Source organism: Hemitrygon akajei, unplaced genomic scaffold (assembly GCF_048418815.1).
Source record: "Hemitrygon akajei unplaced genomic scaffold, sHemAka1.3 Scf000173, whole genome shotgun sequence".
Taxonomy (NCBI): domain Eukaryota; kingdom Metazoa; phylum Chordata; class Chondrichthyes; order Myliobatiformes; family Dasyatidae; genus Hemitrygon; species Hemitrygon akajei.
In genome coordinates, this window is record NW_027332059.1 from 252638 (window position 1) to 279979 (window position 27342).

The window sequence follows — 27342 nt, forward strand, 5'->3', positions numbered from 1 at the left end:
TGAAGAACTTTCAGGCCATGAGAGGTTGAGACATCTCAAGAGATGCTCCAGTTTCTACACCGAACGAGAATCACGAAGATAAAGGAGGAGGGACGTTGTCCCGATGTTAGTGGGGAGACGACGGCATTGTGTCTGAACCCGGGAGTGTGTGAAGGAAGCTTCACTCTGTGTCTGACCCCGGTAGTGTGTGATGGGACTGTGTGGACGGAGATTCACTCTGTGTCTGACCCCGGTAGTGTGTGATGGGACTGTGTGGTGTGCTTCACCCAGTGGCCAATGCCAGTATTCCATCCCCTATCCCTATCATACTTGGGACCTAAGTGAAATTACGTCTGGCATTACAGTCTATTTTAACTGTCTGCAGGGGCAGTTAGCCTTGATGGGGATAGGGTGGAGATGAGATCCTGGGCACCCAGACTCTGCAAGTCCAACATCCCCCAGCCTGGAGCTGAGAGGTTGCTGTACCAGTGTGAAGAGATCAGACCCATTATGCAGTTCACCCGGTGCAGGGGGCAGTAACAGACGGGCACTGTTTCTCCTCCAAAGAGACTCAAGTCTGACACCAAGACAAACAATAGTTTATTGATTTCATCATGACAAATGTAAATTAAACAATGTCTGAACTGCTGATGTGTGGGAACAAATAAGCTGCACCCGATTCACTCAGTCACACACAATTCACTGACTGACACCAGCCAGTGACAGTTTGAATAATCAGTCCCATTTCTCACCATTACTTTGTATCAGGGAACTGATGATTATAGAATCACATTTGAGGGCCGTATCAGAAATTGCTATGGATCCAGGGTCAGTGCCGAGATATTTGTCAATTTAGCATCATTATATCGGCCAGACTGCGGAATGCACAGTCCGCAGCAAAGGGAGCAAAAGGATTCCCTCCCCAGATAATCCCACCCCAGGACACCGGTGTCCCAGACTGAGACCCGGCCCCCTGGCTCTTCCCGTGTGTGTAATTCCCTGCGGTCTCACATGGGAGTGTCATGAACCCGCACATCCGGTGGAAGCAGCGTCTCTAGACAGGAGGTGGGGATGTCCCCTATCCACGGGTGTGGATGTTCACTCATTCAGATGTACACTCAGTCCGGGTCTGCGTTCCTGCAGAAATCTCAGATTTTTCTTCCCATTCCGACTGAACCGATTTCCCCCCAGTCTGAAACAGATGGAAGAAGAAAGATGAAATAAACAGATTACACAACCGTGTCAGTAACAGGGGACTGGGGTTAATGTTTCAACAACACTCACAGACAAATATCACCAGAAAACCCGCAGAACTGCTGATATTTTATCATATTTAACATTAACACAAACACTCACTGGATCTGCTCCAGACTCGGGAGGGTCAGTATGAGGTGGCAGAGAGCGGGGACAGACTGGTCTGTGAGCGAGTTTAATCCCAGGTCCAGCTCCGTCAGTGATCGATTTGTACTGACAGTAGAGGCGAGATCCTTGGCACCAGAATCTATGAGACCGACACGGTTCAGCCTGGCGATGAGAGAGAGTGAGGGTGAAGGACACAGAGAGACAGGAGACGGTACAAATCCCCAGTGTTTATCAGTAACACAATTACTGATCACATTAATGTTTGGTGTCAGACACCCAGTGACTGTAAACTCAATCTCCCAGAGTCTGGTACTTACCACAGTTTTTGTATTTTACACTCCGGGTTCATTAGAGCTGCAGACACCAGTTTCACTCCTGGATCACCCAGCTGATTCCACCCAAGTCTAAACACAGACAAATTGATGAACAAAGTGACTCAAACCATGGGTCTGAGGGAATTTCTCTCACTCGGATATTTCAGGAAACATTAAATCCTTCAGTAAATCATTAATCGGAGTTCCCAACACTGTCAATGTGCCTCACGGCCCAAAACCAGGGCATTCACTGAATGTCGGCAATTTAGTCTACCAGTGTGTCCCTGTAAACTCCACATATTCTGTCCATTCACCGATGGTGAGAGAAATGTTTCTGATGTGAGAGACGGGAGTGACAGGGAAGAAATGTGGGAGAAAGTCCACAGTGAGGAAGATTTCAGTGAGTGGGAAAGTGCCGATGGGAGATGGTGGAAGAGAGCCCACCTGACAAAAAGGGGATGTGGAATAAACATCTGACATGAGGAAGGGGAATGGGAAGTGTGATCCCACAGGAGGAAGGGGAATGGGGAAGAGAGATCCCACAGGAGGAAGGGGATGGGGAAGTGTGATCCCACAGGAGGAAGGGGAATGGGGAAGAGAGATCCCACAGGAGGAAGGGAGATGCGGAAGAGAAATCCCACAGGAGGAAGGGAGATGGGAAAGAGAGATCACACAGAGAGAGGGGAATGGGGAAGAGAGATCCTACCGGGGAAGGGGGATGGGGAAGAGAGATCCCACAGGGGAAGGGGGATGGGGAAGAGAGATCCCACAGGAGGGAGGGGATGGGGAAGCGAGATCCCACAGGGGAAGGGGGATGGGGAAAAGAGATCCCACAGGAGGAAGGGGAATGGGAAAGAGATCCCAAAGGAGGAAGGGGAATGGGGAACAGAGATCCCACAGGAGGAAGGGGATGGGAAAGAGAGATCCCACAGGAGGAAAGGGAATGGGGAACAGAAGTTTGTCCGGTGGAAGGGGGATGGAGAAGAGAGTTCCCACAGGGGGAAGGGGCACAGGGAAGAGAGCTCCCTTTGGAGGAAGTGGGATTGGGAAGAGAGATCCCACGGGAGGAAGGTTGGAGGGAAGATTGAACCCACAGGAGGGAAGGGGATGGGGAAGAGAGATCCCACTGGAGGAAGGGGGATGGGGAAGAGAGATCCCACAGGTAGAAGGGGAATGGGGAAGAGAGATCCCACCGGGGAAGGGGGATGGGGAAGAGAGATCCCACAGGGGAAGGGGGATGGGGAAGAGAGATCCCACAGGAGGGAGGGGATGGGGAAGCGAGATCCCACAGGGGAAGGGGGATGGGGAAAAGAGATCCCACAGGAGGAAGGGGAATGGGGAACAGAGATCCCACAGGAGGGAGGGGATGGGAAAGAGAGATCCCACAGGAGGAAAGGGAATGGGGAACAGAAGTTTGCCCGGTGGAAGGGGGATGGGGAAGAGAGTTCCCACAGGAGGAAGGGGCACAGGGAAGAGAGCTCCCTTTGGAGGAAGTGGGATTGGGAAGAGAGATCCCACGGGAGGAAGGTTGGAGGGAAGATTGAACCCACAGGAGGGAAGGGGATGGGGAAGAGAGATTCCACTGGAGGAAGGGGGATGGGGAAGAGAGATCCCACAGGTAGAAGGGGGATGGGGAAGAGAGATCCCACAGGAGGAAGTGGGATAGGGAAAAGAGATCCCACAGGAGGAAGGGGGATGGGAAAGAGAGATCCCACAGGAGGAAAGGGAATGGGGAACAGAAGTTTGCACAGTGGAAGGGGGATGGGGAAGAGAGTTCCCACAGGGGGAAGGGGCACAGGGAAGAGAGCTCCCTTTGGAGGAAGTGGGATTGGGAAGAGAGATCCCACAGGAGGAAGTGGGATAGGGAAAAGAGATCCCACAGGAGGAAGGGGGATGGGAAAGAGAGATACCACTGGAGGAATGGGAATGGGGAACAGAAGTTTGCCCGGTGGAAGGGGGATGGGGAAGAGAGTTCCCACAGGGGGAAGGGGCACAGGGAAGAGAGCTCCCTTTGGAGGAAGTGGGATTGGGAAGAGAGATCCCACGGGAGGAAGGTTGGAGGGAAGATTGATCCCACAGGAGGGAAGGTGATGGGGAAGATAGATCCCACAGGTAGAAGGGGGATGGGAAAGAGAGATCCCACTGGAGGAAAGGGGATGGGGAACAGATGTTTGCCCGGTGGAAGGGGGATGGGGAAGAGAGTTCCCACAGGGGGAAGGGGCACAGGGAAGAGAGCTCCCTTTGGAGGAAGTGGGATTGGGAAGAGAGATCCCACGGGAGGAAGGTTGGAGGGAAGATTGATCCCACAGGAGGGAAGGGGATGGGGAAGAGAGATCCCACTGGAGGAAGGGGGATGGGGAAGAGAGATCCCACTGGAGGAAGGGGGATGGGGAAGAGAGATCCCACTGGAGGGAGGCGAATGGGGAAGAGAGATCCCACTGGAGGAAGGGGGATGGGAAAGAGAGATCCCACAGGGGAAGGGGGATGGGGAAGAAAAATCCCACAGGGGAAGCGGGATGGGGAAGAGAGATCCCACAGGAGGAAGGTGAATGGGGAAGAGAGATCCCACTGGAGGAAGGGGGATGGGGAAGAGAGATCCTACAGGGGAAGGGGGATGGGGAAAAGAGATCCCACAGGTGGAAGGGGAATGGGAAAGAGAGATCCCACAGGGGAAGGGGGATGGGGAAGGGAGATCCCACAGGAGGAAGGGGATTGTGAAGAGAGATTCCTACAGGAGGAAGGGGGATGTGGAAAAGAGATCCCACAGGAGGAAGGTGAATGGGGAAGAGAGATCCCACTGGAGGAAGGGGGATGGGGAGGAGAGGAAATGGAGCTGGTGAATAGAGATCCCACCGGAGGGAGGGGAATGGGGAAGAGAGATCCCACAGGGGAAGGGGGATGGGAAAGTGAGATCCCACAGGGGAAGGGGGATGGGGAAGGGAGATACCACAGGAGGGAGGGGATGGGGAAGAGAGATCCTACCGGGGAAGGGGGATGGGGAAGAGAGATCCCACAGGAGGGAGGGGGATGGGGAAGCGAGATCCCACAGGGGAAGGGGGATGGGGAACAGAGATCCCACGGGAGGGAGGGGAATGGGGAACAGAAGTTTGCCCGGTGGAAGGGGGATGGGGAAGAGAGTTCCCACAGGGGGAAGGGGCACAGGGAAGAGAGCTCCCTTTGGAGGAAGTTGGATTGGGAAGAGAGATCCCACGGGAGGAAGGTTGGAGGGAAGATTGATCCCACAGGAGGGAAGGGGATGGGGAAGAGAGATCCCACTGGAGGAAGGGGGATGGGGAAGAGAGATCCCACTGGAGGAAGGGGGATGGGGAAGAGAGATCCCACTGGAGGAAGGGGGATGGGGAAGAGAGATCCCACTGGAGGAACAGGGATGGGGAAGAGAGATCCCACTGGAGGAACAGGGATGGGGAGGAGAGGAAACGGAGCTGGTGAAGAGAGATCCCACTGGAGGGAGGGGAATGGGGAAGAGAGATCCCACAGGGGAAGGGGGATGGGGAAGAAAAATCCCACAGGAGGAAGGGGATTGTGAAGAGAGATCCCACAGGAGGGAGGGGATGGGGAAGAGAGTTCCCACAGGGGGAAGGGGCACAGGGAAGAGAGCTCCCTTTGGAGGAAGTGGGATTGGGAAGAGAGATCCCACGGGAGGAAGGTTGGAGGGAAGATTGATCCCACAGGAGGGAAGGGGATGGGGAAGAGAGATCCCACATGAGGAAGGGGGATGGGGAAGAGAGATCCCACAGGTAGAAGGGGAATGGGGAACAGAAGTTTGCCCGGTGGAAGGGGGATGGGGAAGAGAGTTCCCACAGGGGGAAGGGGCACAGGGAAGAGAGCTCCCTTTGGAGGAAGTGCGATTGGGAAGAGAGATCCCACGGGAGGAAGGTTGGAGGGAAGATTGATCCCACAGGAGGGAAGGGGATGGGGAAGAGAGATCCCACTGGAGGAAGGGGGATGGGGAAGAGAGATCCCACTGGAGGAAGGGGGATGGGGAAGAGAGATCCCACTGGAGGAAGGGGGATGGGGAAGAGAGATCCCACTGGAGGAACAGGGATGGGGAAGAGAGATCCCACTGGAGGAACAGGGATGGGGAGGAGAGGAAACGGAGCTGGTGAAGAGAGATCCCACTGGAGGGAGGGGAATGGGGAAGAGAGATCCCACAGGGGAAGGGGGATGGGGAAGAAAAATCCCACAGGAGGAAGGGGATTGTGAAGAGAGATCCCACAGGAGGGAGGGGATGGGGAAGAGAGTTCCTACCGGGGAAGGGGGATGGGGAAAAGAGATCCCACAGGAGGAAGGGGAATGGGAAAGAGAGATCCCACAGGGGAAGGGGGATGGGGAAGGGAGATCCCACAGGAGGAAGGGGATTGTGAAGAGAGATCCCACAGGAGGAAGGGGATGGGGTAGAGAGATCCCACAGGGGATGGGGGATGGGGAATAGAGATCCCACAGGAGGAAGCGGGATGTGGAAAAGACATCCCACAGGAGGAAGATGAATGGGGAAGAGAGATCCCACTGGAGGAAGGGGGATGGGGAGGAGAGGAAATGGAGCTGGTGAATAGAGATCCCACCGGAGGGAGGGGAATGGGGAAGAGAGATCCCACAGGGGAAGGGGGATGGGGAAGAGAGATCCCACAGGGGAAGGGGGATGGGGAAGGGAGATCCCATAGGAGGAACAGGGATGGGGAGGAGAGGAAACGGAGCTGGTGAAGAGAGATCCCACTGGAGGGAGGGAAATGGGGAAGAGAGATCCCACAGGGGAAGGGGGATGGGGAAGAAAAATCCCACAGGAGGAAGGGGATTGTGAAGAGAGATCCCACAGGAGGGAGGGGATGGGGAAGAGAGATTCCACAGGAGGAAGGGGATGGGGTAGAGAGATCCCACAGGGGATGGGGGATGGGGAATAGAGATCCCACAGGAGGAAGCGGGATGTGGAAAAGACATCCCACAGGAGGAAGATGAATGGGGAAGAGAGATCCCACTGGAGGAAGATGAATGGGGAAGAGAGATCCCACTGGAGGAAGGGGGATGGGGAGGAGAGGAAATGGAGCTGGTGAATAGAGATCCCACCGGAGGGAGGGGAATGGGGAAGAGAGATCCCACAGGGGAAGGGGGATGGGGAAGAGAGATCCCACAGGGGAAGGGGGATGGGGAAGGGAGATACCACAGGAGGGAGGGGATGGGAAAGAGAGATCCCACAGGAAGAAAGGGAATGGGGAACAGAAGTTTGCCCGGTGGAAGGGGGATGGGGAAGAGAGTTCCCACAGGGGGAAGGGGCACAGGGAAGAGAGCTCCCTTTGGAGGAAGTGGGATTGGGAAGAGAGATCCCACGGGAGGAAGGTTGGAGGGAAGATTGATCCCACAGGAGGGAAGGGGATGGGGAAGAGAGATCCCACTGGAGGAAGGGGGATGGGGAAGAGAGATCCCACTGGAGGAAGGGGGATGGGGAAGAGAGATCCCACTGGAGGAAGGGGGATGGGAAAGAGAGATCCCATAGGAGGAACAGGGATGGGGAGGAGAGGAAACGGAGCTGGTGAAGAGAGATCCCACTGGAGGGAGGGGAATGGGGAAGAGAGATCCCACAGGGGAAGGGGGATGGGGAAGAAAAATCCCACAGGAGGAAGGGGATTGTGAAGAGAGATCCCACAGGAGGGAGGGGATGGGGAAGAGAGTTCCTACCGGGGAAGGGGGATGGGGAAAAGAGATCCCACAGGAGGAAGGGGAATGGGAAAGAGAGATCCCACAGGGGAAGGGGGATGGGGAAGGGAGATCCCACAGGAGGAAGGGGATTGTGAAGAGAGATCCCACAGGAGGAAGGGGATTGTGAAGAGAGATCCCACAGGAGGAAGGGGATGGGGTAGAGAGATCCCACAGGGGATGGGGGATGGGGAATAGAGATCCCACAGGAGGAAGATGAATGTGGAAAAGAGATCCCACAGGAGGAAGGTGAATGGGGAAGAGAGATCCCACTGGAGGAAGGGGGATGGGGAGGAGAGGAAATGGAGCTGGTGAATAGAGATCCCACCGGAGGGAGGGGAATGGGGAAGAGAGATCCCACAGGGGAAGGGGGATGGGGAAGAGAGATCCCACAGGGGAAGGGGGATGGGGAAGGGAGATACCACAGGAGGGAGGGGATGGGGAAGCGAGATCCCACAGGGGAAGGGGGATGGGGAAAAGAGATCCCACAGGAGGAAGGGGAATGGGGAACAGAGATCCCACAGGAGGGAGGGGATGGGGAAGGGATCCCACAGGAGGGAGGGGATGGGAAAGAGAGATCCCACTGGAGGAAAGGGAATGGGGAACAGAAGTTTGCCCGGTGGAAGGGGGATGGGGAAGAGAGTTCCCACAGGGGGAAGGGGCACAGGGAAGAGAGCTCCCTTTGGAGGAAGTTGGATTGGGAAGAGAGATCCCACGGGAGGAAGGTTGGAGGGAAGATTGATCCCGCAGGAGGGAAGGGGATGAGGAAGAGAGATCCCACTGGAGGAAGGCGAATGGGGAAGAGAGATCCCACTGGAGGAAGGGGGATGGGAAAGAGAGATCCCATAGGAGGAACAGGGATGGGGAGGAGAGGAAACGGAGCTGGTGAAGAGAGATCCCACAGGAGGGAGGGGATGGGGAAGAGAGTTCCTACCGGGGAAGGGGGATGGGGAAAAGAGATCCCACAGGAGGAAGGGGAATGGGAAAGAGAGATCCCACAGGGGAAGGGGGATGGGGAAGTGAGATCCCACAGGAGGAAGGGGATTGTGAAGAGAGATCCCACAGGAGGAAGGGGATGGGGTAGAGAGATCCCACAGGGGATGGGGGATGGGGAATAGAGATCCCACAGGAGGAAGCGGGATGTGGAAATGAGATCCCACAGGAGGAAGGTGAATGGGGAATAGAGATCCCACAGGAGGAAGGTGAATGGGGAATAGAGTTCCCACAGGAGAAAAGGGAATGGGGAATAGAGAGCCCACAGCAGGAACGGGGATGGGGGCAAGATCCCCAGGAATGGAAGTGGGATTGGGATGAGAGGTCCCACAAAAGGATTCTGAGGGTAAACAATAATCCTTCATGATGAGTGGATGCAAATCTATTGTACAGGAGGGTTGGGTCTGAACAGTGGCACAGAGGAGATGCGCCCATGGTGCCTGGATATCTGGTACTGAGCAAAGTCACACACCGGAAATGGCAGGGGAGGACAATCTCACAAAGGTATTTCTCTCTCTCTGACTGGGACAATCCACTGACAGTCTCCTATCCATTGCCGGGGTGGGGCTGTGAATCTCTGACCCAATTGTTGCAAGTAGCATCGGTCTCAGTGTCAGTAACAGTGAGAAGGAACATTGTCAATGGACATGTCAGAGGCAGCGAGAAACACAGCCATTCCTGTGATTTATTACCATTCAACCAATAGCCATTCTTCACTGATCTGATGAAGTCTCCAACATCCCTTTACAAGGAACCAGAGAACCCTCCCATCCTTAGGGAATTACAGACCAATCCCTTAGGCATTTGATATAGTTCTTTACAATCTAATTTGCTACAGTTTTACCCAAAATCCTTTACATTGAAATAACACAATGGAACAGTTTCACAATTCAGGGTGAGAGCTAAATCAAGTTACCTCAACTCCTGGCACTTGTGTAGCCCGGGTCCCAGCCGTTGGATTCCTTCATACTGAATGTGGCAGCTCTGTAGGTCGAGGTGTTGTATTGTATCACAGAGACCGATGACATGAGACAGGACCGCACAGTCAATCGGGGTCAGTGTCATTCTATTGAATGAAAGTTTTTTCACAGATCCCAGTGCGGCCTGAGCCAGCCCACTATTGTGAGACTCAAACAGGTAGTGCAATGAGTTCAAGAGGCTCCTTTTACCAGCTTTACTCCTCGAGTTGCCACTCTGGCGTTTAACCTCCTCCTTCACCCAGTCAATCACCCGGCAGGTTGTTTCACGAGGAAATGGACCCAGAAACTCCTCCAGGCCCCGAGTTGCCATTGGGAAGGAGAGTCCAGCAACAAAACGAAGAAATATCTCAAAACGCCCATCTGACGTGTTGTGGGCTTCAGTGAGGAATTTTAGGATATCCCCGGGATGTGGATTCAGGAATTGTGCAACTGCAGCTACAAACTCTTGGATGGTGAGGTGTGGGAATGTGTACACCACACACCGGGCAGAATCCTCTCTCTCCAAAAGCTCCATCAGGAACCCGGACAGGAACTGGGAAGGCTGCAGATTGTAGTTGATCAAATCTCCATCTGTAAACAGAATCTTCCTCTCAGACACTCCTCTGAAGGCCATCTGACTAATCCTGAGTAACAGATCACGGGGGTTCTCAATCTCACGACTGTGGTTCTTCAGGATGTTGTAAATGTAGTAGGAGTACAGTTGGGTGATGGTCTTGGGAACTCTCTGCGGGTCCCTGACTCTTTGTGTGAAGAAGGGACCCAGTGCCAGAGCAAGGATCCAGCAGTAGGAGGGGTTGTAGCTCATGGTGTATAGGATCTCATTCTCCTTCACGTGTTTGAAAACAGCTGCTGCCACCGTCTGATCGTCAAAATGCCTATTGAAATATTCCTTCCGTTCCTCACCAACAAATCCCATGATTTCAGCCCAGACACTGATCTCTGCCTTTTTCAATAAATGTAACGCAGTGGGGCGGGTGGTCACCAGCACTGAACACCCTGGGAGCAGCTTGTGCTGGATTAAACTGTACACAATGTCAGACACTTCACACCACCACTCAGGATCTGGGCACTGGTGCTTGGGTTCTGTATCTTTCCGACTGTCAGCAAAATCAATTTTGTGTTTGAATTCATCCAAACCATCGAATATAAACAGCAATCCCTCTGGGTTCTTCCAGACCTCTCTCAGGGTATTCCCAAAGTAAGGATACTGGTCCAGAATCAGTTCCCTCAGGTTTATTCTGCAGTTAATGGAGTTTAAATCACGAAATTTGAAACCGAAGACAAACTGGAACTGTTGGTATATTTTCCCTGTGGCCCAGTCATAAAGGATCTTTTGAACCATTGTTGTTTTCCCAATCCCTGCGACTCCGGCCACTGCTACCGAACTCCCAGATTTGGATTTACTCCGGGAAAAGCTGCTCTGGTACAGCTGATCAGTCCGGATTTTTTCCAGCTCTCCACGGAGATCCTTCTGTCTCCACTCCTCATGGTCTCTGCCTCTTGCCAGCAGCTCATGTTCCACCAGTCTCCGATCTCGAACAGTAGAAATGACCGTGAGCTCAGCGTATCGATCAACTAACTGAAAAACCTTTACCTTTTCCGTCATCAGGATCGTGTTCACTCTCAGTGTTTCAGCTTGTGCCCATAGAGTCTGCTTGTGTTTCTCTTGAATATCTTAAATGGGAAAACAGATAAAATAATCACCACATTACACTTGTCCAAGACATAACTTGAAAGTTGCAACGTAATCTCTGTGCTGATATTGCAAGAATTCAACGTTCCTATGGACGACGGTGTGGACAATGAAACCTGGTTCACAGACCAAGAAAATATAAGATTGTACAATCTAATATTCAGTGATCAGTGAAGGTGTAACTTCCCACTGCTATTTCACTTTTTCCTTCCTGCCCATGTAACGGCACATGTGATTTTCCTGTCCAGAGACTCTTTCTGATATCCAATGATTCTTGACAGCTCATCAATAATGACTCCACAATCTAGTTCATAACAACCCCTTCCTGATGGGCCACTCTGGCATTCTGGTGATCTCATCCCTCGTATTTCACTGCCCTGAACTTGTCTGAAAATATCACACCACTTCCTCAGCTCTCAGCAAGACCCTTCACCAAACACCACACACATCTTTCTGCACTGGAATCACTCAGCAACATTTTGAATTAACAACTTTAATTCCCATTTATAGACTATTTCTGCTCGTAACTACCTCTCGGTCTTTCTAACCTGCCCCAACGCAAAAGCCCACATGCAAACTCTGCACCTTCAGTTCAGCCATTCTGCCTCTTCTCACTTTCCAAATCTCCACTGATAGCCCTGAATCTGAAGTATAATATCCCTTCCCTTTATTGTTTTATTTGTTATCTGGGATATTGCACGCATAAATTGGGACAGAATGTGAAAAATAGGGCATAGATTCCTTGAGAAAATGCATATTGAACATGCCGGGCAACTATGCTCGATAGCTCACTGGCAAAGGTTCCTGTTGCACTGCAGCTACAGAGGGATGCATTGCAATGTTATAAATACAAACTGATAAACAGGAAAAGAAACCATATTACAGATTGAAAAAAATATTTTGGAGCCAGTTGAAACTCTGAAGCAAGAGTTGACCATAATCATGTATGTTCCCTGTCAATTAGGTTAACAGGACTGTGGTCAACCATGATACGGTTGATAAAGGGATGTAAAAAATGGAGTTGTTTGGAAGTGAATGCATTTTCATGGATACTGGAGTCTGCAGGTGGCGAATATTGAATTGGATTTCTTCACTTGGACGCTGATTTTATTGGACCACGGCGCTTTCTTATTCCCCTTCTGATTTCTGTCTCTGAAACTGCACCTAGATCCATAATATCAGTTTTAACATATTAACCAACAAGTTAGAAGCATAGAAAATGAAAGCCTACAGCACAATAAAGGCCTTTCGGCCCACAAAGCTGGGCCGAACTTGTCCTCATCTTAGAATTTACCAAGGGTTACCCACAGCCCTCTATTTCTCTAAGCTCCACATACCTATCCAGTAGTCTCTTAAACAACCCTATCATATCAGCCTCCAACACCATCGCTGGAAGCCCATTCGACGTACTTGCCACTCTGCATAAAAAATACTTACCCCTGACATCTCCTCTGTACCTCCTTCCAAGCACCTTAAAACTGTGCCCTCTCATGTTAGCCATTTCAGCCCCGGGAAAAAGCCTCTGACAATACACACGATCAATGCATCTCATCATTGCATACACCTCTGTCATGTCACCTTTCATCCTCTGTAGCTTAAAGGAGAAAAGGCCAAGTTCACTCAACCTATTCTCATAAGGCTTGCTCCCCAATCCAGGCAACATTCTTGTAAACCTCCTCTGCACCTTTTCAATGGTTTCCACATCCTTCCTGTAGTGAGGTGACCAGAACTGAGCAAAATACTCCAAGTGGTGTCTGACCAGGGTCTTATATAGCTGCAACATTACCTCTCAGCTCCTAAATTCAACCACATGTTTGATGAAGGCCAATGCACCATATGCCTTCTTAACCACAGAGTCAACCTGTGCAGCAGCTTTGAGTGTCCTATGGACTTGGACCCCAAAATTCCTCTGATCCGCCACACTGTCAAGAATCCATATTCTGCCAGTATATTTGATCTACCAAAATGAACAACCTCACACTAATATGGGTTGAACTCCATCTGGCACTTCTCAGCCCAGTTTCGCATCCTATCAATGTCCCGCTGCAACCTCTGACAGTCCTCCACACTATCCACAGCACCCCCAACCTTTGTATCATCAGCAAATTTACTAACCCATCCCTCCACTTCCTTATCCAGGTCATTTATGAAAATCACAAAGAGTAAGGGTCCCAAAACAGATCCCTGAGGCACTCCACTGGTCACCGACCTCCATGCAGAATATGAACCCGTCTACAATCACTCTTTGCCCTCTGTGGGCAGGCCAATTCTAGATCCACAAAGCAATGTGCTCTTGAATCCCATGCCTCCTTACTTTCTCAATAAGTCTTGCAAGGGGTACTTTATCAAATGCCTTGCTGAAATCCATATACACTACATCTACTGCTCTACCTTCATCAATGTGTTTAGTCACATCCTCAAAAAAAATCAATCAGGCCCGTAAGGCACGACCTGTCTTTGACAAATCCATGCTGACTACTCTGAAACATATCATGCCTCTCCAAATGTTCATAAATCCTGCTTCTCAGGATCTTCTCCACCAAATTATGAACCACTGAAATAAGACTCACTGGTCTATAATTTCCAGGACTATTTCTACTTGCTTTCTTGAAACAGGGAACAACACCCACAACCTCCAATTCTCCGGAACCTCTTCCGTCCTCATTGATGATGCAAGGATCATTGCCAGAGGCTCAGCAATTTCCTCCCTGGCCTCCCACAGTAGCCTGGTATACTTCTCACCTGGTCCTGGTGACTTATCCAACTTGATGCTTTCCAAAAGCTCCAGCACATCCTCTTTCTCAGTATCTATATGCTCAAGCTTTTCAGTCCACTGTAAATTATCCCTACAATTGACACGATCCATCTCCAGTGAATATTGAAGCAAAGTATTCATTATGCACCTCTGCTATCTCCTTCGGTTCCACACATACTTTTCCACTGTCACACTTGATTGGTCCTATTCTGTAAAATCTTATCCTCTCGCTCTTCACATTTGCCTCAGTGTTTTCCTTAATTCTGTCCATGACCTTCTCATGGCCCCTTCTGGCTATCCTAATTTTCTTATTAAGCTCCTTCCTGCTAGCCTTATAGTCTTCTAGATCTCTATCATTACCAACTTTTTTTGAGCCTTTGGTAAGCTTTTCATTTCTTCTTGACAAGATTTATAGCAGCCTTTTTTACACCATGGTTCCTGTACCCTGTCTCATTGGAACGTACCTATGCAGAACTCCACACAAGTATCCCCTGAACATTTGCCACATTTCTGCCATACATTTCCCTAAGTACACCTGTTCCCTATTTATGTTTTCAACTTCCTGCCTGAATAGACTCATATTTCCCCTTACTCCAATTAAATGTTTTCCTAGCTTGTCATTTTCCTATCCCTCTCCAATGCTATGGTAAAGGAGATAGAATTGTGATCACTCTCTCCAAAATGCTCTCCCACTGAGAGACCTGACATCTGACCAGGTTCATTTCCCAATACCAGATCAAGTACAGCCTCTCCTTTTGTAGGCTTATCTACACACTGTGTTAAGAAAACTTCCTGAACACACCAGACAAACTACACCCCATCTAAACCACTTGCTCTAGGGAGATGCCAATCACTATTTGGGAAATTAAAATCTCTCATCATGACAACCCTGTTATTAATACACCTTTCCAGAATCTGTCTCCCTAACTGCTCCTCAATGTCCCTGTTACTATTGGGTGGTCTATAAAAACACCCAGATTTATTGACCCCCTCCTATTCCTAACCTCCACCCACAGAGACTCCATAGACAGCCTCCTTTACTTCCATGACTTCCTTCTTTACTGCAGCCATGACACTACCTCAGATCAACAGTTCCATGCTCCCACCTCTTTTGCCTACTTCCCTGTACTTTCTGAAACATCTAAAGCCTGGCACTCGAAGTAACCATTCCTGCCACCTGAGCCATCAAAGTCTCTGTAATGGCCACAACATCATAGCTCCAAGTACGGATCCACCCTCTAAGCTCATCCGCCTTGTTCATAATATGCCTTGCATTAAAATAGACACATCTCAAACCATAAGTCTGAGCACATCTCTTCTCTATCACCTCCCTATCCTCCCTCTTGCAAGGTCGACAAGCTTTCTCTATTTGGCAGCCAAGCATCTCTTCCTCCGTCTCTTCAGTTTGGTTCCCACTCTCCAGTAATTCTAATTTAGACGCTCCCCAATTGCCTTAACAAACCGCCCCGCCAGGATATTGGTCCCCCTGGGATTAAAATGCATCTCGTATTTTTTGTACAGGCCACATCTGCCCCAAAAGAGGTCCCAATGATCCAGAAATCTGAATCCCTGCCCTTGCTCCAATCTGCCAGCCATGCATTTATCCTCCACCTCATTCTATTCCTATACTCACTATCATGTGGCACAGGCAGTAATCCTGAAATTACTATGTTTGAGGTCCTGCTTCTCAACTTCAAACCTAACTCCTTGTGGTCTGTTTTCAGGACCTCCTCTCTTTTCCTAGCCATGTCATTGGTAACAATATGTACCATGACCTCTGGCTGATCCCCTTCCCACAATAGGATATTGGACACGATCAGAAACATCCCAGACCCTGGCACCTGGGAGGCAAACTACCATCTGTGTTTCTTTCCTGCATCCACAGAATCCTGAGTCTGACCTCGTAACTATAGAGTTCCCTATCATTGCTGCCATCCTCTTCCTTTCCCTACCCTTCTGAGCCACAGGGCCAGAATCTGTCCAGGGGCACAGCCACTTTTGCTTCCCCCATGTAGGCTCTCCCCTCCCAACGGTACTGAAACAGGAGTACTTATTGTTAATGTGGACAGCCACTGGGGTACTCTGTAGTATCTGACTCTTGCCCTTCCCTCTCCTGACTATTACCCACTTATCTCTCTCCTGAGGCCCCGGTGTAACTACCTGCTTATAGCTCCTATCTATCACCTCCTCAATCTCCCTGACCAGATGAAGGTCATTGAGCCGCATCGAAGTTAGATTCCCAATTCCTGTCCATTAACGTAATAAACAATAAATCAATAAAGTAACAAATCTGAAATGACATCTCAATCAAAACACCTACATTTTGAAGAGAATTTCATCTATTTAGCCATGTCATTTTAAAAAAAGAATGGATAGGTATATGGACAGGAAAGGAATGGAGGGTTATGGGCTGAGTGCAGGTAGGTGGGACTAGGTGAGAGTAAGCATTCAGCATGGACTAGAAGGGCCAAGATGGCCTGTTTCCATGCTGGAATTGTTATATGGTTGTAAGGTTATATGAAGTGAAATCCAACTTGTAAACAAACTCAGTCCCTTCCTTGCAGAAAAAGTGCAACCTCTTTGATTCAGTTATACTACACACCACTGAACAGTTATCAGGAGATACAGGAGTAAATAAATCACAGAGCTGTAATGAATAAAAGTGCCATCATAGGAGATCATCCCAAAAAATGAATCTGGATTGCATTTATTAACGGATTGAAGAGTGTATAAATTTTAAAGCGCGTCGAGGAGAGACCCTGTTCCTTCGTGTAATTAAAGCATTTTCAATATGGAGACTGAAGCTAAGGTTCATAGCAGTTATGTGAAGGAAAACAGATGGATTAAACACAGACATCCTGAAGTAGTAGAGGGATGATTTTGATTGTATACCATAGCGCTGATTGAAAATAATTCTTCACCCAGAAGGCTGGAGTCATTCAAAACTGAATAGTGGGAGTTTGGTGCCAATGTGGGCATGAAAGGAGTAAATGGTAAGGAACATTGAAAATCAAGGTACATCAGTGGTTTTACTAATAAAAGGTGGTGTTCTTGGATTAAAGAATAAAAAAAAACCAAAGAAAATGTTCTGCGAAATATACTTGAAATGAATTATGAGACCAGTCTGGGACATGACATAATGATGTTTAAGAGAAATGTAAAAGCGTTTTGGTTTCCGGTGATGTCATAGTCGGGAATGGCACCTTAAGTCACTAGCTCCTCCGGAACAACGCGTATTAAGCCCCATTAACCCTTCAAATATAATATTTTTTGAAAAATATTTGAACTGAAAAGAGGGGCAAGAATGGGGAGAAGAAATGGAAATAAAAAAAGCGACACTGCGGAGCCTGCGTCCAAGAGGAGTGCAGCGAGCGGCTCTCCATCCCGACTGCGTGCTGGTGAGGCGGACGCCGGGCCTCGTTCAGTCGAAGCGGTGAATGTCTTCAAAATCCTGAAAGAAATAATGGAGGTCCAGAAAGAAATAAAGCAGCAGCTGCATGATTGTAAATCAGAGCTCGCCAGCGTTAATCAAAAAATAGCGGTGGCAGAGACTAGCATTGAGAACGTGGAAGATCGCGTACAAAACGTGGAATGGATACTGAGCAAGACAATAAAAATAATACATCACAAAGAAGGTAAACTGCTTGACCTGGAGAGAAGATCATGGCGGAAATATATCAGAATCTACAACATTCCCGAAGGAGCAGAGGGCTCGTCCATGACGGAGTTTGTCGGAAAGTTACTGCGGGACGCGCTGGAGCTTCCCCTGGCTATGAAGCTGGAAATCGAGAGAACGCACCGCGCGTTAGTTCCGAAACCTACGCTCAATAATAATTAAGTTCCTTCGGTGCAGCACCAAGGCAGAGATTCTACAAAGGACCTGGGGTAAGAAAAGTGTGTTTTTCGATGATAAATTAATATATTTCGATCAAGATTATTCCCCCCCCACCAGAGTCCTCCAGAAACGCAAAGAATACTTTGAAGTAAAGCAAGTACTAAAGCAAAATAAGATTAGATTTCAAACTCCGTACCCTGCTAAACTTCGAGTGTTTTATGACAACGGAACGCGGTTGTACCAGACAGTGGAAGAGGCGACTACAGACATGAAGGCCAGAGGGTTGCCCGTCAGCATGACCAAAACGAAGGAAAGCCTGACTCAGGAATTATCCCTCTCCACTTGGGAAATAGTGTGAGAATCGAGAAGGCAGGAGACGGGAGGAGGCTGAGAGAAATGTATCAGGAAGGGACCTGGAGTTTCCCAAAGACAGTCCTCACCCCCTTCATATATACACATACACACACACACAGGGAAACCTTTTCTGTGTAATGGATTTGTTCACTGACTTTTATGAATACTGCAATGGGGGCCCTCAACTCACAAATAGGAGGGTTTATCCCCCACAGCTAGACATTTCCTGTAGCTCAACACAGGGTCATCTACTAGAGACCTCAGCCTTGGAATCACATGTCTGTTGCCATTTTTGTTATTATTTGCATTTATTGGTTCTTATTTGTTCAGGGAGTAGATCGATTAAGTTTTATTCTAATTTCAATGATACATTGACAGATAAATACAGATGGCTAAGGACAAGGTAAAATTCATTTATTTTAATGTAAATAGGCTATTAAATCCAATCAATCGTAAGAGAATTTTATGCAAAATGAAAAAAAGAACAAGCCCATGTAGTGTATTTACAGGAAACTCATTTAAGTGATAATGAGCATAAAAAACTAAAGAGAATGGGCTTCACTAATCTGTTGTTCTCCTCATATAAATCAGGACATAGGAGAAGAGTTGCTATTCTTATCTCAAGTAAGGTAAATTTTGAGAAAGTATTCGAAATTGGAGATAAAGAGGGCAGATATATTCTGGTAAGGGGAATATAGACGGCAATTCAGTTACTCTATTGAATATATACACACACCCCGGAAGTGATATTGGTTTCTTTCAGAAAATTACTGATATTATGGTAATGGAAAGAGAAGGTCTCCTGATATGTGGGGGAGACTTAAATTTACAATTACAACCAAACTTAGACTCTTCCGATAGAAAAACCTATGAAACAAAATCTTTACACAAGAAAGTTAATACCCTTTTTGAGGATGTTGGTTTAATTGATATATGGAGGGACCTTTTCCCTGACAGAAGGGATGACACTCATTATTCTGCTCCCCATTCTGTATATACAAGAATAGACTATTTCATAACATTTGGAGAAGACAAAGACAAAATAAACACCTGTGGAATTGGGACAATAGATGTAAGTGACCATGCACCTATATACTTATCTGTTGATTTTGACCTACAACCAAAGAATACTATTTGGAAACTAAATTCAAGCTTACTCAATGATCCGTACTAAAGGAACAAATTAAAAAATAAATTGGTCTCTACTTAGAGGAGACTTCACCTCCCATGTTATGGGATACTCTGAAGGTGGTCTTAAGTGGGAAAATTATAGCGATATCTTCATATCAGAAAAAAATAAGGAATAAAACATTAGAGGAATTACAAAATAGGCTGAAGGAACTAGAGAAAAAACACAAATTGAATTTGGCACAGGTACATTAGGGGAAATTAAAAGAATTAGGGATGAAATAAATAATTTGGCTATGCAAGGAATCAGGAAAAACTTAATGTTTCTGAAACAGAGACATTATGAAAGTGGATCAAAATCTATGAAAATACTGGTGTGGAAACTGAAAAAAAGATAGCAGTAAATACAATTCATAGAATTAGGGACCCAAGAACGAAAATGATAAAAAATAAGCTAAGTGAAATTCAAGAAGTGTTTTTGAAAACTCTACATTCCAAAGTTCCAGGGGGAAGCATAACCCAAATTGACACTTTCTTGAATTTTCTAGAGTTACCCACTTTAAGCGAAGAACAAAATAGAATGATGACTGCTGATATAACTGAAGTTGAATTAAAAGCTGCAATTAATAGGCTTAAATTATCAAGTCACCAGGATCAGATGGGTATACGGCAGAGTGGTACAACAAACTCAAAAATGAGTTAATTCCTGTTTTACTCCCCACACTGAACTGGGCTCTAAAAAAAGGCACAAATGCCACCCAGTTGGAAGGAAGCGATAATCTCAGCTATACAGAAAGAAGGCAAGGATAAAATGGAATGTGGGTCATTTAGACCAATATCCGTTCTTAATGTAGATTATAGGTTATTTACCTCCATCATGGCCAAACGATTAGAGGAGTTTCTGACCCATACTGATATGTAATGATCAGACAGGTTTTATACGACAATGCCAGACACAAGACAATATATGAAGGACACTCCACATTATGGATCATATACAAAAAAATAAAATCAAAGCAATAGTGATAAGCGTGGACGCTGAAAAAGCATTTGATTCGATTAATTGGAATTTTCTTTACAGAGTTTTACATAGATTTGGTTTCCAAGGCACAATTAATAAAACTATACAGACATTATATGATAATCCTACTGCTAGGATTAAAATCAATGGATATTTATCAAATAGTCTTGCCCTAGAAAGGGGCACGAGACAGGGTTGTGCATGGTCACCATTACTCCGCGTTATATCTGGAACCATTAGCTCAATACATCAGACAAAATGAAGATATCAGGGGAATTACTATAAAAGGGGCAGAGTATAAATTGGCTTGTTATGCAGATGACATCTTGATCTATCTAGGGCAACCAACATACTCTTTGCCTAAATTGATGCAATCCTTTGAACAATATGGTCAATTATCAGGATACAAGATCAACATAGATAAAACCCAATTACTTTCATATTACTATAGCCCACCAAGAGAAATTGAAAGTCGATACCCCTGGGAATGGCATACAGAGTCTTTCAATTATCTGGGCATCATTATACCAAAAGATTTGGCAAAATTATCAGAATGTAATTATCAGCCTTTATATAAAAAAAAGGAAGATGTGGCAAGATGGAGCCTGATTCCTTTTCTCAGTCTCAGTTCAAGGATTGAGTCTATTAAAATGAATGTACTGCCCAGACTGTTACATCTCTTTCAGACCCTACCAATAGAGATTAATCAAAATCAATTCAATGAATGGAACAAGATGCTATCAAGGTATATTTGGCAGGGCAAAAGGCCTAGTCCTCTTCTCAAAACTTTGCAATTAGCAAAGGAAAAGGGGGGATCGTGCCTACCTTCTCTTAGAGATGATTATTTTGCAGCACAGTTGAGAGCTGTGATATGTTGGTGCAACCCATCACATGACGCTCAATGGAAAAACATTGAGGAGCGGGTACTTCCCATCCCCATACAAGCAATTCTGGCTGATAACAACCAGCAAAGGTACATAAATACTATTGATAACCCATGGGTGAAATTGACTCTTAAAATATGGAAAACTATTATAAAAGAATATAATCTAGAGGGAGATTCTTAAATGGTATGCATATGACTCGGATTTTACACCAAATAAATTGGATGCTAGATTTAAGGACTGGACAGCTAAAGGAATAACAGTTCTTTGCAACATAATGAAAGAAGGAACACTGTTCAGTTTTGAAATGCTTAAAGAGATACACGTATTAGAAAAACAATATTTTTTAAATCGGTATTTACAGAGGTGACAATATGTTAATAAGATGCTTAAAAAGGTAACCAAGGCAAATACATGCTTGATAGAGCTCTTTAGAAAAACATAAAATTCAGATAATGGTAGTAGAAGCATTTCAAGCATGTATAAGGGGTTCTCAAATCTTAAAACACATTCGACTTCATACATTAAAACAAAATGGGAGAAGGAAGGAGGGATAATTATATCTGAGGAAGAATGGACAACAATATGGAGGTATCAATGGAAGTGTAATAGTTCACAAAAATGGAGGGAGTTTGGATGGAAAAACGTGATAAGATATTTTATTACACCCTCTCAGAAATCCCATTATGATAATAACCTCCCTGTTTGCTGGAGAAATTGTGGAAATCTAAATGCAAATCATTATCATATTTTTGGGACTGCCCTGTTATCAAAAACTATTGGAGGGGGATACACAATGCCCTACAAGACATCTTTAAATCTGAAATACCCTTAGAGAGTAAGACCATATATTTTGGATATATACCTCAAGAATGGTTGAAAAGAGATAAATATTTAATGAATATACTGTTGGTGGCTGGTAAAAAGACTCTTACTAGGAAATGGTTATCACAGGAGAGCTCGACTTTAAATACATGGATGGAAATTACAATGGACATTTACAAAATCGAGAAGATAACAGCATCTGTTAATCATAAGCTGGAACAATTTGATGCATACTGGGAAAAATGGTTTAACTACATAATGCCTCATAGGCCTGATTTTATTCTCACAGATCAATGAACCTGTTGTAAAAAAAAAATCACTCCCTACTTATACATAGTTCTTTCCTTTTGCTTGTTTCTTTTCTTTCCACTCTTTTCTATAAGTGTATACCTCACATAAATACTTTGTGGAGATTTGTGATTATATGATTATATGATATATATGTACAATGTCTGAAGTACATCTTATGGAAATGTTTGTTTGATGATGAACTTCAATAAAAAAAATGACAAAAAAATGTAAAAGCGTTTTGTGAATATATTACAGGGCAGAGAGGTTCAGGGTATCAGGACACTGCCAAGAGTACAAGGGAGTTCAATGTCTGCGGAAACCTCCAGGGGTGTATGCAGGGATTGACCATGTACTGGGACACTCTGGGAAGTGAACTTCCCAGGCCAGGGCTGCCTGCTGTTTTACGGTGCATCAACACCCTGCCAGAAGTCTGTTCAGTCCATGGTCGTAATGTGGATTAAACGAAGTATAGTTTAATACTCATTCAAATTATGCTGAGTTGGACTCTGGCTGAAGGAACTGCTTCATTAATTTTAGCGATACAGCATAGTGACAGCCCCTTCCAGTCCATGCGCCCACACTGCCCAATTACACCGATGTGACCAATTAAACCTACTGACCTGTACATCTGGACATGGACCGATTGAGGATAGTCAGCATGGCTTTGTGTGTGATAGGTCATGTCTAACCAAACTTATAGAGTTCTTCGAGGAAGTTACCAGGAAAGCTGATAAAGGCCAGGCAGTGGATGTTGTCTATATGCACGTTAATAAGGCATTTCACAAAGTCCTGCATGGAAGCTTGGTCAAGAAGATTGCTCGGCATTCAAGATGAGGTCGTAAATTGGACGAGACACTAGCTTTGTGTGATAATCCAGAGAGTTGCCTCTCTGACTCGAGACAGGTCATGTGTACTGCAGAGACTGGTATTGGGTCCATTGTTGCTTGTCATCTATATCAAAGATCTGGATTATAACGTAGTTAACTGGATCAGCACATTTGCAATGTCATCAATATTGATGGTGTAGTGGACAGCAAGGAAGTCTATCATGACTCGCAGCTGGATCTGAAATGTTAGGAAAAATGGCTGAACATGGCAGATACAAATTAATGCAGACAAGTGTGAGGTGTTGCACTTTGACAGGGCCAAACAAGGCCAATACAGTGAATGTTGGGGCACTGAGGAATGTGGTAGAACAAAATGATCTGGGAATTCATTGAAAGTGGCGTCACAGGTAGACGGGGTCATAAAGAAAGCTTTTGGCACATTGGCCTTCATAAATCAAAGTACTGAGTACAGAAGATGGGATGTTATGTTGAAGTTGTGCAAGACATTGGTGAGGCCTAGTTTGGAGCATTGTGTGAAGTTTTGGTGACCTACAGGAAAGATGGAACTGGCTAAAGAGTTCAGTGAACATTTTGCACGGACATTACTAGGTCTGGAAGACCTGAGTTGTAACGAAAATTGGAATAGATCAGGACTGTAATCCTTGGAATGCAGAAAATTGAGAGAATTAATAGAGCTATACAAAATTATGGGGGGTATAAATAGGGAAAATGTAAGCAAACTTTTTCACTGACAATATGTGGGACTACAACTAGAGGCCATGGTGAATGTTTTAAGGGGACATTCAACTAGACTCATTGTGCAAGAGCACCGGGACAACCACTGGTCTGTCTCCTGATCCATTCTGTAAATCTACTTCACTCAGATGTTTGTCAGAGTGTGAAACATGATGCCAGCACAAATATATAAAAGTCTATATTTCAACTTTTAAGGTGTTTGATTAGGTACATGGATAGAGGTAACTGGGAGTAGGCAGTTTAAGTGGCTCAGCATAGGGTAGATGGGTCTATGTGCCTGATAATGTGCAGAACTTTTCTATGACTCCATCTTCAGAACATGCAAGAAAGCGGAGTATCCAGAAGAATTCCTCGCAGTCATGGAGAGAAAACACAAGCTCTTTACAGACTGCAGTGTGAATTGAACCAAGATCACTGATGTTGGAAATCAGTACTCCAATACCATGTCGTCCTAACCGTGGATGAACTTCACGATTATTCTGCTTTCAGACAATCTGGGATTTGCAGCTGTATCAACAGTCAGCATTGTTGGGATTCACAACACATCAGCAGACTGCCAGCAACATCTATGGGTTTCTTGGGAAGCAGGACCTTGCTGGTTGAAGATGCCTGAGTGAGTCTTATGGCTGACTGTCCAAAATACCGAACTGAGTTAGTTGCGCAAAATGTCAAAAATGGCCTGAAGTGCAACTTCAACTCAATACCAATTGACTGATAGTAATTTTCAGTCAAGACCATCCCTTTCCACAAACACTGACAGCTGGGCTCCTAGTTTCAGCAATCTGTGAACAATCGCTGTTCAACATCATTCCTGTCAAGTTATCAGTTTGAATTGCTTATTTCATCACTCACCCTTCAGTTGAGAAGATGACTCATTAAAGCCTCGGGTGATATTCATGCCTTCATATGGATCAGGACCTGTTGACATAGAAAAACTTTAATGAAATTGGGTCCAACGTGCATTGTTAAATCTGGAAAGTTTCAATCTGTTTTAGGGTAGATGGTGTTATTTCACTGTACCGAGTTCATGGATTTCCTTCAGTATCTTGTCCAACTTTGGTAACTCCTTCCTCATTTCCACAAAGGATTTCCACATCTCCCTCTGGGCCTGGGTGCCTTTCTCCATCACCAGACTGAGGAAGAGTTTGGAGCTCTCCGTCCGGTTTCTCCTCTCCACAAGCTCAGTGACTTCCTGTGAAGAATAACAGTGAAGAGAGGATTGACAGACACAGAATGATGAGGAAGATATTTGCTCATTGATGGAACATTCAACTAGTCTCATTGCCCAAGAGTACCGGGACAATCACTGGTCTGTCTCCTGATCTAGGTGTTGTAAATCTATGGGTTCAGATAATGGAACCAAAACACGAACTGAACACAAATACAAGTTGGTATTTTGTCGCAGAGTGAAGTAATCTCTTTTGCCACATTCCTCCATAAAGCCTGTGGACCTAGTACATGGTTTTGTCGGTAATGACAACCTGAGCTAGACATTGGACCATTAACCAGTGGATTAGGGCTCGTTACAACTCTGCTGCTGCTGCACAATCCATTGCTTTGCTCTGCAATCTGGTCTGGGTCTGTCTCTTTCTGTATGATAGAAGTGACATGGATGTGCTCCGTGTGAACATTTCACACCCACAAGTACTTGGGATGACAATCTCCATTGACAGATAGCACAGTTGGATTGTTAATTAGGTTTGATTCTATAGGATTGTGCCGTGATTCATCTCTGGAACAGCTTGGCAAATTCCTGCTAATATTTACTGTTCTAGTGGATCCTCCCAGGTGACCCGGGCTGATGTGCCCTGATTTTGAGTTAGCTATCAGGTTCTATAGCATTAGTACATTTGTACTGCCCTGGAAAGATGGAGCTGGTGAGACACAGTGATGATTTAATAGCTAAAAACAAAACTCTAACGACATTTTTCTGTACTATGATTAGTGCAATGTTTTTCATTTGCAAGTTGTTACTTTTGAACCGACTGTATGACCTGGTGTATATGTGGTGCTGTGTTAGAATTTGATGAGCTGGAGTCTCGAGAGTACACATCTGCTATGGACATTGCTGATGCGAACTTGGGGCTGGATTGGATTGACAGGAAGCAGGCCCGAGAGCAAGGAATGAACCAATGCTTGGTCATTCCGCTTGCTAGAGCAGATCAATAAGTTTTGGACCTTTCCACCTCACTGATTTTAGCCCTGGTGTGAAGGTTTTGGACACAAATTGTTCAGTGATCAATAACATCACTGCAGTCCACAGAAACAAGAGGATGAGCCAGACTGACCTTTGTCTCACATCCCACTTTTCACTAAAATGAACAGTATCCCAAATGTTTCCCCCAATCACCTTGTGTTCCCGTTCACTGAATTGTTCTTCCTGTCTCAACATCAAGCTTAGTCCTTCTACGCATTCCTCAATCGCGGGTTTCAGTCTCTCTCGGTAGAAAATTGTCAGGTGGAGCAGTTGATAATCTTCACACCCTGTCAGGAGATCTGAGATCGTAGATTTGGGATCTAGGAATAGAAATATGAAAATACAGCACTGTGCGGTGTGAAGCAGAGAGTAAGTTGGTAAGTATGCTTCAGTTGTAGCTGACATCATTAAAACCTGTCTGGATGAGTGTGTGCGTACAAATACTTTCTGTACATTTCCAAACAAAAAGCCCTGGATGAACCAGGATGTACATCACTTGCTGAAGGCTAGATCTGTGGCATTCAATTCTGGCGACCAGGTCTGTACCAGAAAATCAGGTATGATTTGCGGAGTGCTATTTCAAAGGTAAAGAGACAATTTTGAACGTAGTTGAAGGCAACATCAGATGTTACAACTCTGGCAGGGTTTGCAAGACAATATTTCCTACAAAGTGAAACCCAATGGCATGAATGGCAGTGATGCTTCCCTACCAGATGAACTCAACGCCTTCTATGCCCACTTTGAAAGGGAGAATATAACTACATCTGTGAAGGTCCCTGCTGTACCGGATGACCCAATGATCTCTGTCTCTGAGGCCAATTTTAGGCTGCCTTTAAAGAGGATGAACCCTTGAAAGGTGGAAGGTCCCGATGGAGTACCTGGTAAGGCTCTGAAAACATCTGCCAACCAACTGGCAGGAGTATTCAGGGACATTTTCAACCTCTTACTGTTGTGGGTGGAAGTTCCCACTTGCTTCAAAAAGGCAACAATTATACCAGTGACTAAGAAGAATACTGTGAGCTGCCCTGATGACTATCACCTGATTGCACTCATATCTACAGTGATGAAATGCTTTGAGAAGTTGGTCATGACTAGACTGAACTCCTGCCTCAGCAAGGACTTGGACCCATTGCAATTTCCCTATCGACACAATAGGTCAACGGCAGATGCAATCTTGATGGCTCTTCACACAGCTTTAGACAGACACCTATGTCAGGATGCTGTTCATCGACTACAGCTCAGCATTTAATAGCATCATTCCAACAATTCTGATTGAGAAGTTACAGAACCTGAGCCTCTGTACCTCTCTCTGTAGGTGGCTCCTCGACTTTGTAACCAGAGGACAACAATCTGTACGGATTGTTGATAACATCTCCTTGCTTATGATCAACACTGGTACACCTCAGGGGTGTGTGCTTAGCCCACTGCTCTGCTTTCTC

The 27342-nt window shown here is 46.2% G+C and overlaps 1 protein-coding gene across 5 annotated transcripts in view; it reads right to left on the minus strand.

Moving 5' to 3' along the window:
• Nucleotides 1–557: 557 nt before the first annotated feature.
• LOC140724201 (NACHT, LRR and PYD domains-containing protein 3-like) overlaps nt 558–27342 on the minus strand; it is a 58254-nt gene continuing 31469 nt past the window's right edge. For all 5 annotated transcript variants that reach the window (XM_073038690.1, XM_073038689.1, XM_073038688.1 and 2 more), the window contains 7 exons: nt 26057–26223; nt 24727–24898; nt 24559–24624; nt 9274–11011; nt 1659–1745; nt 1336–1503; nt 558–1171 (listed from right to left, as the gene is read on the minus strand). In XM_073038690.1, coding sequence (XP_072894791.1) covers nt 1078–1171; nt 1336–1503; nt 1659–1745; nt 9274–11011; nt 24559–24624; nt 24727–24898; nt 26057–26223 — 2492 coding nt within the window. In that variant the 3' untranslated portion in view covers nt 558–1077. The remainder of the gene's footprint in view (nt 1172–1335; nt 1504–1658; nt 1746–9273; nt 11012–24558; nt 24625–24726; nt 24899–26056; nt 26224–27342) is intronic.